At 39.6% G+C, this 16,854-nt stretch overlaps 1 protein-coding gene across 2 annotated transcripts in view; it reads right to left on the reverse strand.

The window, feature by feature from the left end:
- Nucleotides 1–16,854, reverse strand: part of PDGFC (platelet derived growth factor C) — a 218,618-nt gene that overhangs the window by 40,981 nt on the left and 160,783 nt on the right. For both annotated transcript variants that reach the window (XM_036853044.1, XM_036853043.1), the window contains exon 3: nucleotides 13,064–13,244. In XM_036853044.1, coding sequence (XP_036708939.1) covers nucleotides 13,064–13,244 — 181 coding nt within the window. The remainder of the gene's footprint in view (nucleotides 1–13,063; nucleotides 13,245–16,854) is intronic.

Consider the following 16,854-nt stretch of genomic DNA (forward strand, 5'->3'; position numbering starts at 1 on the left):
ATACACGTATCTATTCTTTTTCAAATTATTTTCTCATTTAGGTGATTACAGAATATTGAGCAGAGCTCCCCGTGCTATACAGTAGGTCCCATTTTAAATATAGCAGTGTGTACAGTGTGTACTTCAATTTATCTTATTGAAGTATAGCTGATTTACAATGTTGTGTTAATTCCTGTTGTACAGCAAAGTGATTCAGTTATGCACATATATTCATTCTTCTTCATATTCTTTTCCATTATCATTTAAAAACGGACTCACTTCTCTAAAGTGGAAACACCTAGCCAGATGCAGGACCTCTGTTCTGGGGCCAAGACACCAAGACATTTAGGTCCCTGCATTTCCTCTCTGTTCACCGGGCCTTTGGCGGCCTTCAAGTAACCACCCCGCAAACAGCTGCGAAATGGCATTCCCTATGCATACTAGTGCTTACGTGAGCGTTTCCTCTTCCATTCATTTTAAATCTTATCAGATGTCTGCTATATTTCAGACACTGTGCACAGATTGCAAAATTTCAAACTAAAAATGCTCTGGGTCTTTTTTATTTCAGTGGGATTCACTGAGTAGGTGCTTCATAGGAGACTTTCAGTGGAGTCTCGTTCACCTTGTTATGGTTGTTTTCCAACTTCATTTTCCTATTTCTTTGTATCAATTTTAGCCTTCAAAGTTTCCTTCATGATGAAATTCTGAAAAATTCCTTGGAGCTGAAAAGATTGCTAGGGTACTTACAGGCAACTGTAATTTTTCAATAGCAATTGAATTTGATGGATAAGTGAAATTATTAACTCCATAGGCATTTTCACCTTTTTTCTTTGTAACATTGCCTTTACTTTGAAAGTGACTTTTAAAGGAGCTTATATGTCTTGCTTGCATTTTAAAGGTATCTGTGTGGAGAAAGTACAATAACCCTCAATATTGATTACCACTATCATTTTTACAACACTGGCAAATTCTAATTTAGGTCACCAGCTTCTCAAAGTTCCTAAACAAGCCATGACATCGTAATCAGCAGGAATACAACTTAGGTGTTTAAACAGGAAAACATTTGCTCTTCCCTCCTCAGTGATCTTCCTAATATATTTCCCAAACCAGCACAGAAGCAGCCTGGCTTTAACTAGAGTGAGGAAAACCCTACTTAACATCCTCACTTCTCTGAGTCATAATCTGTAAAATGGCGGTAATACCACAGTATGGGGATTCAATGACATAAAAGCGCCCATCAAGCCGTCAACATGTGTTCATTCTCTTCTGCCTGATTCAACTTCTTCCAAGATGACATCCTTGAGAACCTCCTTTCCAAAATATGTTTAAAATATACTTGACTTTCAAAAATTAACTTCTGCACAGGGAACTACACTTGATATTTTATAAGAATAAGGGAAAAGAATCCGAAAAAGAATACACACACACGTATAACTGAATCACTGCGCTGTGCACCTGAAACTAGCACGACATTGTAAATCAACTATACTGCAATTAAAAAAAAAAAAAATCGACCTCTTCAGAAGTACATAACACTAATCACACTGACCCTTTAGTTTTGTTCTAAGACTGTCAGAGGATGTAAAAATTGAAGGTTATATGATATATAAAATCAGGTTCATGTGGTTTTAAAGTAATCTTAAATAAGTAACAATACAAGTATGTCCTCTTAGTTAAAGGAATAGGTAAGAACTTTAAAGTTCTGGGTTTAATGTTTGAAGCATTCAAATACTTTAACAGCGTAACTCAAATAAGTGAATATTTGAAGACTCTTCTTAAGGATAGCATTTCCTCAAATGTATGGGTCCTATGAGCTGTTTGGTTAAAACTGACACGTCTAAAGAATGAATCACGTCTTCTTTGTCCATTCATCTCTCGTTGGACACTTAGGTTGCTTCCATATCCTGGCTATTGTAAATAGTGCTGCAATGAACGTGTCCTTTTGAATTACGGTTTTCTCAAGGTATATGCCCAGTAGTGGGATTGCTGGGTCACATGGTAGTTCTATTTTTAGTTTTTTAAGGAACCTCCACACTGTTCTCCATAATGGCTGTATCAGTTTACATTCCCACCAACAGTGCAAGAGGGTTCCCTTTTCTCCACACCCTCTCCAGCATTTATTGTTTGTAGATTTTTTGATGATGGCCATTCTGACCGGTGTGAGGTGATATCTCACTGTAGTTTTGATTTGCATTTCTCTAATGATTAGTGATGTGGAGTACCTTTTCATGTGCCTCTTGGTCATCTGTATGTGTTCTTTGGAGAAATGTCTATTTAGGACGAATTGGGCAATTAGGATTGACATATGTACACTACCATGTGTAAAATCAACAGCTAGTGGGAACCTGCTGTATAGCACAGGGAGCTCAGCTCGGTGCTCTCTGGTGACCTAGGTGGGTGGGATGGTGGGGGGACGGAGGTCCAAGAGGGAGGGGATATGTGCATACGTATAGCTGATTCACTTCATTGTACAGCAGAAACTAACACAACATTGTAAAGCAACTATATTCCAATTAAAAAAAGAAAAAGAATGAATCACGGTTGGTGTCCTAGTGGTTACTACTAGACAGGACACTAATACTGAAACATAGTTCAGGAAAAGGTAAATAGCTGAACAAGTCCTCTCTGCCTGTCCAACTTTAAAAAGGTAAACATAATATTAGCATAATCATGCAAAGCGACTTCTATGTGGGCTTATTTTATCTGGCCTGGGGGGATAACCGAGAGTCATTCTGTAATAGGGAAGAAGATATCTGACTCCATATTGGATCTGTTTCTTTTACTTTAATCTTTGTGTTTTGTTGCTTTTGCTACAAGTTAAGAATGTTGCCTACAGCCTGAAATATACAGGACAGCCCATTCTCAAGGCTCTGACCTTTAAGGGCATAACACTTTTCATTCATCTGAGACAAAAAGTTGCAGAACAGAGAATAGCATTCATCTTGTTGGAGGTTTATAGAAACATCATGACCTGACCTACATGCACAGCTGCAAGGACAAAGGATGCCGCCACCAATAAGTCCCCAACAACCAACCACGCCCCTCCCTGACCTGGCCTTTAAAATGCTTTGCTGAAGCCCTTGGGGGAGTTCGGGGACTTTTGGGCACCTGCCACCCGTCTCCTCGCATGGCCCTGCGATAACCTTTTCTCTGCTCCAAACACCAATGTTTTGGTTTGTTTTGTCTCACTGTGCATTGGGCCCAAACACTTGTGTTTGGTAACAATTCCTGAAAACCAGTTACAGAGCATGGCACCTGGCACACAGTGTGTCCTCCATAGCGTGCAGTTTCTGAATATTTTCTTAAGCAAATAACACCTTAGTCTTTAATAAGGACATTGCTATGTAAATAAAAGAAAAAAATGAAAAGATGGTGATTTTAGCTCTGTTCTAAAGGTATTTTTTAAATGCATAATCGTTAAGGCCAAAGAAAACTGGAAAGGAGCCGACTGCGGTAACATTCTGAAAGCAACACGCAGGTGGATGTGTCGTCCTTGCATCGGGGGACCTGCAGGAGACAAAGCCAAGAAGCAACCTGACTGACACAGCAGAACCACGCAAAGGCTCTGGCATGGGGGGCGTCAGGTACCTGTGGACGTGGTCACGATGGGGAGGTGGCACATAGGGGGATGGGCTGGAGATCTTAAAGCCGTCAGACACCCCAGAACCACTTCCCCGCTGGGGCAGAGAGGGACATAGTCCCTGCTCGGACTTGCACCCTGAACAGGATAAAACTGAGCATTTATGGCCTGGGGAAGCCAAGCATGGAAGGGAGCAGCGATGTTATTCTGAACGTGGGGTGAGGAGGAGGCGGAATAAAAACCTTTATACTTAACGCTGTTGACTCTCAGCTCTGAGTCCGCAGAGCTGGGAGCCAGGATCACACCCTCAGCTGAGAGGCGAGGAGAATCGGGGGCTTTTCAGGGGACTGACCCGCCTTTACTCACATGGCAGTAAACACCCTAATCAGCAAGCCAATCACATGCACACAATGTCCAGTCAGCTTCGAAGGGGCCAACTCACATTCTAGACTGCGCTAAGAATTCAAGTTTGAGGGTTAGATCAAGGCATCTTCAGTTACGCGAGGTCACAAAATCTTTCTCTGTGATACTCCTTTTTCTCAGTAACGTCATGGGGGTTTTACTGTCTTCCCAAATAAGGAAGTAAACTAAGAGAGAGGAAGACAAACGATGGTACAAACAAGGGATGTAATTCTAGACAACCGCAAAGGGGATGCTCAGGGCGGGGATGGAGGGAGACCCCAAGGATGATGGCTGTGCAGCAGGTAAAGGGCAACCAGCCCAGAGGGAAGCAGACCGACTGTTTCTGCAGGGATTTCTTCCCAAAGATGAAATGATTAGGAACCCTAATGCATCTGAGTGCACTGAGAGGAGATTCACACAATCTGAGGAATGATTGGGGGATGAATCAGTGATAAATATACAGAAAGCTCAGCACACCGCAAAATGACACAGCTCCAGGGAGAATAAAACAAAACAGAGGGCAGGAAAGGAAATGTAGTCACAGCATACTTCATGGCTCAGCTGTGAGAAATGGCTGCGTGGCCACCAGGATGCACGGGGTGCATTTGGATCTTGATATAATTAGGATCTAACGGAGGACGGGGGGATGGATGGGAAGGGGCCTGTGAAGGCAGGAGGGTGAAAAAGAGTGAAGGTCTCACCTCCCAGAGCGTGACATCAATGACGTCCACAGACGATTCTTAAAACCAAAGAAGCCAGAAGGAGCGACAAAAGCCTTTGACCTGAAGGTCTGAAGGTCAATTCTAAGAGCATCAGTTAAAAGAACCAGAAGTACCTGCCGCCAAAGGACAACAGTCGGGGCAGGGGAAGGGGGCAGCAGGGGGCAATGCTATGTCTGTAACTAGCCTAAGAAAAAGAGTCGCCTTTCAAAGCTATGTGCAAGTGTAACTCTGACAAAAATTAAAATTACACGTTAAAAAATCAGAGTGAGGAGAATGAAAGAACACTTCTTGATGGCTGGAACTGTCTTGTTTTACTGACATTGTCTCATGACACCCATCACAACCAACAACAAAAGAATACGTTGTCCGGAATGGTGCCTCCCTGCTGGCCCTTGGCCACCCGTGAATTACCAGACAAGCTAGTGTTGACCCAGAAAAGATGGCGGGTGGTCATGTATCCTACCTAGTTCCACGGGGAACAAACACTGACACTTGACAGAATTGATAGGCTTTGATCTACAGCTTAGAAAAGTCGGTACAATAAATGCAAGTATTACAAACTGAAATCATAAAAAAGTAAAATAAAATTCTCATTGGAATAATTTGAAAAAAAAATCTGAAATCTATCCCTCTAAAAGTAAGTCCCACTCTTTTCTGCAGTCCTGAAAAATAGAGAACGCATGGGCATGTTAGCTATAAAATACAAAAGCAGAGTCTCCAATCTGTTCCATAAAATATTCATGCTAGCTTGAATATAAAAAATATTTCCCCAACATCTTTAGTAAAACTCTCTGTATCCTGCTCAGTTTATAGTTTAGAGAAATTTCTTCCCCCTAATTCAATGCGAGAACGTCTTGGAGCATAATATATAAGCACATTTGATGACAATACAGATAACTGGGAACCACTCCAGAACCAGAGAATCATAATCTCTGACATCTGAAAACATACATTTTAATAAGCTCTTGAGAGGTATTTATCATACAGTTGTTATCGAATTTATACTAGGTAACTCCCAGGGTTTTTGTTTGCTTGTTTAGTTTTTTTCTCTTTCATCTAAGAGTTACGACATCCTCTGCTCTCAACAATCGCCTCTCTTCCTTCTCAAAATCTTTCCAAACCACTGATGATAGGACATACTGACACACTGTATTTGTATAGGTATACAGTATGTATCTCTTCTCCAGAACAAGCAAGGTTCTCGGAAACACAGGGCAATGCCATATACACCTCTGAATTCTCCCATAACAAAATACCTCATCACATATTCTTCAACAAATGTTGAAAGAATTAACAGGAACATGGATGGGGATATTGAAGAAAAACTATTTCTTTTATCGTTTTAAATTGTAACAAACTTATTTCTAGAGAGCAGTTCTCTCCATTGGGTTTAGGTAGTTGTATTAACCCTAAACTTCCAAAACTTTGTGGCTTTCGATGTAAAATATGAATCAAACTTCAAACTTTTAATTCACCTAAATTCTAATTTACAGCCCACTTGCACATCAACTTAAAATGATCTGCCTGCCTTTTACCATTCCCGCAGTTGTAACAACTGCCTTTTTCTTTCCAACTACAAATCATTCTATCTGTGAAATTCCTTCTTAGATAGCTAGGAATTAACTGGAACAAAAAGAATCAGCAGAAATGGAAGACAGCCCATGCCCTTCACGTGAAAGGGAGCTCTGTGTCCATGGAGTAGAGGGTGGGTAGAAAAATATATTTAACAGCTCTTGGGCAAGTAAGAGTTTAGTCTCTGCAGCAACTGTATAATTTCTTTGATGCAAGAAAATACTGTCACCTCAAGACTCCCTGCATAAATATACAAGTACATTGTATATTTTAATAAAAATCAAATCATTCCAACGTGTTTCAGACTCCAGTATAGACATACAATACTTGAAATACTTATTCTATTCTCTGCTACAGAAAAGATTCTAAGAACACATTTTTCTCTTAATTCTCTCTTAAGGTAAATAGAATTTTATTCTGAAAGGTTTAAACCTAATTTTTTCCCTGTTCAAATCGGTTTAATACAATAACATAGGAATGCAGTGCAGTTTGTTACGAAGATTTGCGATTTTTAAAAATCCTGAATACATTCTGACACTTTCTTTCCTAAGGCATCTGTGTTAGGATATTGTTCTGAGTATTTTTATTCCAGCCCCGCTGCTCTTTTCCCAAAGAAAGTGAACCAATGAATTTGATGCCTTGTTTGAGAGTTAGCTGGAATTTTTCCTAACCTGAACATAAAAGCAAATCTGGCCTTCTGGTAAGACATTCCTTGACAAGATAGTAACAGTGATAAACCTACTGGCATATCCAGAAGGGAAGGAAACCCCCCGTCCTTTCTGCCCCGGAGCCAATGTTCACTGAGTTGCTTTGTTCTCTGCATCCTGCATAATTAATAACTCTTTGGCGATCAGTCATGCATTCCTCAGTGGCACCTCGGGCTTCCAGTGTCCTCTGAGCCTGCCCCACGGAAGCCCCGGCTCCTGCACGGCCGCCCCTTCACTCCCCACGCGTCCTTCACAAGAAGGCCGCTCAGGAGAACACACGGTGGGGGTCACAAAGTGGCCGCCATACTTACCCTCTCTCTCATGCTTTCCTCTCCGGGGATGATTTTACTAATAAGAATAAAAAATATGTGCTATCCAACAGGTGCCAGCGATTATACATATTGAAAAAGCAACACAGGGAACTAGATTCAATATCCCGTGATAAACCATAATGGAAAAGAATATATTAAAAATATATATATATATGTGTGTGTGTAACTGAATCACTTTGCTGTAGAGCAGTAATTAACACAACATTGTAAATCAACTGTATGTCAATTAAAAATGTAAAACGATTAAAAAAATAATTTTGGATATTTAAAAAAAGAAACATTAAAATCATACAAATAATAGAACAAATGTGGAGGTAACTTAAGATGAGCTGCATGGGATTGTTGGGTATTAAAGGAGCCTTCAGTTCATTCAACCTCGCACTCTCCCCTTTTCAGGCAATAAAGTAAAGAAGATCGAAATACACTGAGTCAAGTGGTACGGTAGCGCTAACATCTATTTCTTTTCATCTAAACTGATCCAGTCATTAAACTGAAAATGAGAGCAAATAAATTGTTGAAAATATTATTACTACTTCTGATCAGAAAGCTTAGATTAAAGCTCTTTAAAAATATAATATTCAATAAAACCATCCTGAAAGAAAGCGGCAGTAGTTTAATCACCCTTCAAAATGTTAACCAGTTTGGAGAAAAAGAAAATCCTCAAATCTTATAACCATTTAAAAAAGTACGGATTACAAGTAATATTATACTCAAGATGGAGAGTTCTCTATATAAAGAATAAAACCACTAAAAATATCAGATCTGGATTTGTGCAGTTTATTTCAAAAATAGGTATGGTTTTGTGAACTAACTGCCTGACAAAAATATGCAGTATATTTTACATTAAGGCTGAGATTTTTTAAAAAATAAAACACTTTTAGCAACGTTTTTTGATATGAGAAAAGATGTTATTTTTCAGCCTTTGTAGGTTTCTTAACGTTTTAAAATAATGGTGCTTATGCTACGGTACCCAGAGTGAAACACACATACTCTATTATAAATGACTCCAAAATTAAACAAGAAATTTTCTTTTCTTTCTAAGAGATCTGAAATGTGTGCTGGCGCTCACTGTGTGTGGTCGCCAAACAGAAACAGGCTTGCACTGTTTTATTTCAGTTTTGCTTCATTTCTTCCCAAACAATCTCTCACTGCTAATCTACCAGGCCTTTTTTTCCTCTTCTAGCATAAAGGAAACAAAAATCAAAGACATTATTAACTCCTTATGCCCCATCAGAAAGCTGGATATATATCGTTTGGCATCCATTTGCCTGGATTTCTTTTCCATTATGTATTAATGGAGCATGATTGGGGAATATACATTTCCATAAATAATTCTTGAAAACAGCATGAAAATTCTATAAGTTTTAATTAACGTAGTCAATCTGGTACTATTTTTTTAAAAGCTACGAAGAACTAGCTCTAATTTCAGGTAAATATCCTATGCTACGTTTTTTTTCTAAACTAACACTTAGTCTATAATATCAACTTAAAAGAGCAAAATGGAAAGATAAATGTTATTCATGTCTTAGTCTAAGGTACCTGGGAATCAAGAAAATGGTACTGAAAACATAATATTACAAAGGAAAGCATATCTCTATATAAAACACATATGAACTATATTAGATCAGCATCACTTTGTTCGAAATAGTAAGGGATCCCTTGTTTAACTATACGCTCTCTCATTCACTGGTGGAGGGAAAAAGAGTGGGTAAGTCATCTTTCAAAGGCGAACCCAATTTTTAATGGCAACACGTGTAACAAAAACTATTTCTGAGAATTTTAAGTAATGCATTAAAACTCTCCTGCTAAGATGTATGGTAATTAGAACCACAGAGTCTTAAAGGTTGACTGGAATCAATATTCATTCAAGCTCCCAAAGACGGCTGCGGAGTTCACTCTCTTATTTGTAAAATATAAAGGATATTAAAATAAACTTTCTCTATAATTGTCCCAGAAAAAAATGTGATTAAACTCAACATTTTTTTCTATGTGTCGATAGATGCAAAACATTCGTTCCGATCATTATAAAAAAGCAGGTAAGGATGATTAGACCCAACAATGCGTTACGACGCCATAAGTAGGGACTAATTTCTTTACCCTGGGGGGGGGGGGCTGTTCCAGTCCCCAACAACAACAACAAAAAGAAAAAAAAAAGAAAGAAAAGAAGAGATTCCAGTTCCATTCTTTCTTTAAGGAGGACAAGAATGTATCCTTGGCAGTACAGCCTGATACACCAGGACCAGGAGGGGATGTCGTGTCATTACTGCGATTCTTCAGTTTTCTGGTTCATGAATCATCACTACTCTGTCACATACAGTAAGTGAGACAGCTCCATGGGGGGCCCACACCCCACCCCCACCCCCGCCAGGGGCGATGGCAGGTGAGGTAACACTGAACAGCTGCACAGCGACAGACCTCAAGGCAGGAAGTTCACAGTCTACTCAGGGCCTGGGCTGCGTAGCATCTTATCATTACAAAATTAAGAAGCCACCGGGCACTGGCCCCTCAGTCCTACTGTGCAGCAGGGGGTTTGCAGTCAGGGAGACCATGGCCTCTGGGGAGCTGGGTGTGTTAATTATGAAGTTCATCTCTGGGATAAAAGAAAAAAAAATAAAGTGTGAGTGAGGATCCAGGGGCTTGGAGGGGCACTTACCCCCGAGCAAGTGCCGCAGAACTTTAAAGCCTCCTCTCCAAAAGGCAAACTTTCTTCCCTGAGGCTTTCCTTCGCTGGTGCACAGATAAGACTGACGGATGACGCCCTGCTGGCAGGGATGCTGGGGAAGAGGGTCAGGCAGGGAGGGTGCCCTTGAGCAATGTACACTGATAACTCAGAACACTCCAGGAGGCTAGAGAGCAAAATCTCTCACTGATTTTCACTCACCGACTCGGGGCAGTTGTTGAGAGCGGAATGAGTGTGGGCTGCATGGAGAGAGCCACGGCTACACGGGATCAGGGCAAAGGGTAAGTGAGGGAATGGCAGGTGAGCTGTCAAAGTAAACTCACACCCTGAAGAGTCAAAGCTCGTGAGACACTACAATTCATGTATCAATGATCACTCCAGAAAGCCATCTGGCAAGATTAACATCACCAGGTCACACGTGTTAAGCAAGGCAGGAACCTACTGTCCTCTTCTCTTGCTTCTTCTGGCCCCAGCCTGATGGTTTCCTAAGCATAATGCAAACTGTTTCCCCAGGCAGCCATCTCAGGGCAACTAGTTACCAAGAAGTTAGTTACCAAGAAAGACACGTTCAACAGAGCCCAGGAGAGTGTCAATCCAAAGTCCATATTGACAATTTATCCAACTATTTCAGTAATGATCTAAAAATGTACTGAACTTAATTTTGATGACGCAAACAGAAATACCCTCTTCACCCAAAGTCTCCCAGATACAGTTTCTGGTCTTAGTCACAGTGAATCCCTGGTAACAGGTCAAACCCAGGGGGCAGGGTCTTTCCCAGTCCAGAGGATGGGTGGTACTTACAGCAGATTCTTATGGGTCTTTATCTCATCTCCAGGCTCAGGAATCTGACACACACATACATATGGAAACACAAGTGTCAGTGAATCCGCTGTTAGTTAAGCTGGGGTGACTGAGTTGTCTGGTCAACTCAGTATTCAACTACTTATTGAAAAACTATAATGGGGCCAGAACTAAGCGAGGCACTGTACATTTCCTGTGTTTTTGTCATTACATATTTTATTTCTTCCACACCACTCCGTGGGTTACACAACCAGACAGCCTATGAGATCATAAAATCAGAGGAAGGCAATACTTGGTGTCAGCATATATATGTTTTTGCTTTCATGTCTTATTCTGTGGGATGATAATAGATTGCTATTAATATAATGTGAAGACACTAGTTCATTTAAAATATTGCACAAATAGCTTCTCAGTTTCAAGTTTACTTTTGTCACAGGTTTGGGATAAATCAAACCTTCACTATGATACAAGACCTACCATTATGTTTTTCAGTAAAATTTGATTGTTTCATATTTAAATATTTATGAACATTAGATGTGCTAAATCCAAACTGGAAAATATGGACTGTATAACTTTGTGAAAGTGTAGCCATAGCTCACTAGGGCATTTTACACTTAAATATTAAACTCATAAATTCTGTGAAGCAGGGTACTGTGAAAGGGTGATAAACAGATTCTTAGTGGCTTCATTCAAACAAATAGTCACAGTATCAAAAGGTTTTTAAATAAGTTCATCCTTGTCTAATATTAACACTTTTCTAGGTGAAATTATTAAAATTGATTAAATTTAAATAAAAAATGTTAAACAGTTAAATTAAGAAAAATTTTGGAAATTAACAAAGGACATGGTAGAGAATCTATACTGGGCAAAGTATTTCATAATGGAATAGAGATACAGATATCTCAAATAATCTATATCAGGAAATTGATCAAGATTCACAATGTAAATTCACAGCATATTTTAGAGATACCTCCCCTAACTTCAATTGTACACAGTAAATGATTCTGTTAATAAATAAATAAACTATCATTTTTCCAACTTCAGTTTACATTCTGTTGTTTCTTTTCAGCTGTATCTCAAACAATACTTAAATTTCATAATTTAGGCAGTTGCTTAAATACTATTCCACGGAATTGAGTTTGGGCAATCAAAAAAGGGAAATTCCTGCTTAATGTTACAATATGAATAATATATAATTATTCACAATATTTTAAAAGTATTATATAATAAAATATAATAATATTATAATAATATATAATATGTGAATAATGTATAATTATTCATAATATTTATATGTTAATATATAATTATTCATAATATTTATATATTAATATAATTATAATTATAATTATAAATATTCTAATTGTAATTATAATTATAATAATTATATAATAATATATAAAGTTAAATATTGATCCCATATTTTCTAATTGGCCTCATGAATTGTTAGTGTGCTGGGTGCATTATTTTTATACCTGGTTAGAATATACATGTTAATTAATGCACGTAGCCCACACCATTTCATGTTCCCAGTGTGCATACTGGTTTGCTAAATCTGTCAAAATCATTAATGATATCAGTTTTATATTCTTTTAAATGGTGATACTGATCATATTTGAAAAGTATACTAGGTGACACCATATTTGTATAAATAGTTCTGAATTACCATTATAAGCAGAATGTGATAAACAGCCAGAAGGTTTTCAATATTTTTGTTGCAGCGCAACAAATAGATACAAGTGTTTGAAATAATACATAAAAGAAAGGGAATAAACAATTGCAATACAAATAAAAATGGAGTTCCTAAATCCCTGTGAGAATTTCGAAACTTCCTCTTTGGGGTACAAAGGCCATAACATTACTTAATCAGGACAAATATTAAGAAAAGTAGGAAAACTGAGATAACTACTTTTTAAAATATATTTTACTAAAACACTGATTTGAAAAGAATAGTTAATAAGTTTACCTTTCCCCCCAAAAAAGATAAAATGACACATCTAAAAAATCAACCTTTGGTGGGTACAGAAAGGAAAGATGACACCTTAATGGGGGAAAAATTAAAACATAACATAAAAGCGTGGACTTTTAAGGTGATAGAGACACTAATAATCTACAGTGAATAAATTATAGTTATAGTAATAACCATAGTGACATTTACGAAAAAAAAAAATCAAGCTAAGGAAAGGTTTTTGGTTCTTGGTTTTCCTAAATCTCTTGTTTAAAAGGAGAAAAACAAGTGACCAAACAACTGATCCAGATAAATAAGGGCATCTCTAAGTGGTACTTACTGGCATGACAATGTTATAGTGGATGCAGAACCCGGGTTCCGAAGGAAAATATTCATCAGACACAAACCGTATCCTGATCTGATTGCCTTTAGAAATCTGCTTTCCCGGCACAGTGCCAGACCCACACCAGCGCCCTAATACGGCTCCATCGCTGGGTTCCTCAACCTCTACAAAATCATACCTGCAAGAGACCAAGACAAAAGAGACATCAAAGCACGGTCTGTTATTTTAGGAATTCAAAGTCCATGTGCATGGAGACAATGAGTCCCTGCGGACCACAGCTGTGAGTTCATCCCAAATTTAACTGCATGAATAGAATAAAGTCTTCCAAAGAAGAGACACAACTGAAAATGCATTCCCAATGAAAGAAATACAAGTCTTCTATTCTAAGCCGTCCAGTTTTACTGGTAACGAACTCCAAATTCATTTAAAGAGCCGTGTCAAAACTTAAATATTTTGTACACAGCGACCATATCTGACATTCATGAAGTATTCAATTTAATCTCCATTTGGATATGACAGTTTTGCTCCAATCTTAATTTCCATGATCACTGCCCATCACTTTCCGGCGGTCACTCCTTCACCCCCGTCGGGCTCCTTGGCTCCCTTTCCTCATCTGTGTTCCAAGCTTTTCTAGAGCCACTTTTTTTATAGACACGTCCTCCAAATCCCACTCTGTACTGCGCTGCCTCTGTGAGACCTTTCTGGCTGTTCTCAGCTCACCGCCATCTTTCTCTTCCTGATAAACACATACTTTTAACTACGTCTACGCAAGTGATCCGTCTTGTTAGCTAGGCTGTTAAACCCTTGAAGACAGGAATCAATTCTTACATACTTCTGGTTTACACTGTGCTACATACAGTATCTGAAACCTATGGAATGAGTGAGTAATACTTTTCTAACCAATGTTAACTTGGGTTTGAAAGTTTCAATCAGTGGCACTCATGGAGAGCAGGGCTGTCCCTTGAGAGAATTGTGAGAAGCATGTAGAGGCATTTTCACACCGTCTCAGTGGGGGGGGGGGGGGGGGGGGGGGGCAAGGGCCGGGGACACCCAACAAGGGACAGTCCCAAAAATGGGTGTTTGCTCCACGCCCTCCAGGCCTTTCAAACAGTTCGCTGGACATTCACGTAGGCAACATTTCTGCTATCGTCCATCTGAGTCTAGAACATAATACTGTCACACAGAAACACAAACATGTTTTGCAGATTTAGTTTAAGCCAAATTTTCTAGAAATAGAACTATCACGTTAAGTCGAAGGAAGTTTCTATACTTTGGAACAACAGCTACTACTTTAGAAAATCAAATCACTAACAGGAACATTGCTTATACTCTTTGCATCACAGTCAAAATCAGAAAACATACCCATTTAGTCTGAGTCTGCTGCTTAAAAGATACAAACATCTGACTACTTCATTTTCCGTTTCTTGTAATGGTGCATGTGTATTTTAATATAAATTACTGTTAGTATTTTGGCTTTACAGAGCACGTAGGCCATTATATTTATTTTTTTAAAAACTGCACATAGAAATAGATGATCGCTGTTATGAATTGTGTTTCACAGTAGTAAAGAGGACATTGCCAAACTTTTCTTAAGGGAGGTCTGACATGGATGAAAATAACTGGTTGATTTTTTAAAAAGTCTAAATTCAGTAGATACCAGACAACTAAAATTAATATACTTTGTACAGTATAGAATCTGCAGAAGAAAAAAACTGATGAAAAAGGACAAAGTGCATAAGGAACCAATTGTACTTATGCATCTTTGTCCTCAAGCTGTAGCCAGAACTCTCCTACGGTGTGTAACTTAACCTGTTCCAGCCTCCTTTTTCTTGTCCTTAAAATGAGAATGCTACCTGACTCAGTGGGATGTTTTAAGAGAGGGAAGGCGGGCAGCACACGCGCGGCGCCTAGACGTCCTGGCACAGAGCTCCCACTCAACAGTTTGCCCTTCCTCTCTACCCCGCACCCCTTCGCTCCCACCCGGCACCTACTTTAACGTGACCCTGCGCGTATGAAAGCAACAAATAAGAAAACTCAGATACCAGAGGAGAGCATATTTCTGCTCGATCACGCGACTAGCCTGGGTGATAAATTATAAATGCACAAGGCAGCCGGTGCGACCTTCCCAGGAGTCTTGCTGTGAAGGGGGACCAGGAAGGGGGGCGGGGAGAGGAGGATTTGGGTAAAACAGACTGAGTGGGTATTTCAGACATTACGCGGTATAAAAGTTGATAACTAGCATTTTAAATCAAAGAGTAATTTTTATATCGAGATTGTTCACAGGTGGAACGAAGTTGCTTTTCGCAGAGTATGCTTGTTCTGTGTTTGGGAGGTGAAGCTATCTGATACGGGTTACCATCAGGACCACTTTGCAGACAGCTGATTTCAGGCCTGGTCAGTCATCCCACGAGCATCTGTGAAGCACTGTCTTGGCACAAAGTGCTGGGCTAGATTCTCAGGATACAGAGATGAAACCATAGCTTCTATGGGCTCAGGGTTCATTAAACACTGCTGAGTGCTCTAATGAGAGTGCTTAGGAAAAAGGGGCAGTGCGGAACGCTGGCAAGGCGAGGGAAACCCGACACAGCGAGATGAGGGTCCGCTTACAAAGGAGCATGTGGGCTGCCAGTGAGTCCTGACTGACCAGGGGGGACGGGGAGAGTGGAAATGCATTCCAGCGAGAAGCACAATCCCGAGGATGTAACAGAGGAAACCAGGGGCCTGGGGTGGTCCCTTGTGAACAGAGGATGGAGCTCAAGCTGGAAGAACAGGTGTAGGTACGAAGGACTTGAAATTTCAGAGTCGGATGTTAGAAAAGTAGTTTGGAGACCAATGTCCCAAATAGGCAAGCACAGTTTGAAGAGGTTCTACCCTTCTTTAAAATATTTGTCGACATTTAATTAATCAATTAAGTTTTTAGGTGCTACCTGTATTTTCTTATTATTTTTTATTGAACTATAGTTAATTTATAACATTGTATTAGTTTCAAGTGTACAGCAAAGTGATTCAGTTATACATATACACATATATATATTTTTTCAGATTCTTTTCCGTTATAGGTCATTACAAGATACTGAATAGAGTTCCCTGGGCTGTACAGTAGGTCCTTACTGTCTATGTATTTTTTATGTAGTACTGTGTATCTGTTAATTTCAAACTCTTAGTTTACCTCCCACCATCCCCCGTTCCCCCCCTTTCCCCTTTGGGAACCATAAGTTTGTTATGTCTGTGAGTCTATTTCTGTTTTGTAAATATGTTCATTTATATTATTTTTTTCAGATTCCACATATAAGTGATATCATATGATATTTGTCTTGCCCTGTCTGTAAATCAACATTTTAAAAAGTCAAATTGCACAGAAAAATCTGGATTTCAGGCCCTTTTAAAACACATGTGAACATCTGGTCGTACTGAATGTTATTAGCCCTGGTGTTACTCCCTGCGTTACTCAGACCTGCAAACTGGCGTCAGCCGCGGGAGAGGAGGGGTCTTCGTCCTCCTCATGGCCTCACCCGAGCAGCTGGGTGCCAGGCACAGAGAGTGTTTACTGCACGAGGTCAGTACGGCCTTCACTCCTTCACGGAAACCGAGGCTGGGCCAGGTGGAAAGGGCTTGAGATGAGACATCCTCCTTCCAGTTTTTAAAAATCCTTGTCTGTTTCCTATGCTGCTTTATTTTTTTTCCTTAATAACCAGGTCTTCATTTATTTCCATCACTTGCCCACGTGGGCATCTGGGTTTGCTTCCCTCGCAGACCGTGGGGCTCCGACAGGAGGCTTCAGTGAGGCA

Source organism: Balaenoptera musculus, chromosome 5 (genome assembly GCF_009873245.2).
Source record: "Balaenoptera musculus isolate JJ_BM4_2016_0621 chromosome 5, mBalMus1.pri.v3, whole genome shotgun sequence".
Taxonomy (NCBI): Eukaryota; Metazoa; Chordata; class Mammalia; order Artiodactyla; family Balaenopteridae; genus Balaenoptera; species Balaenoptera musculus.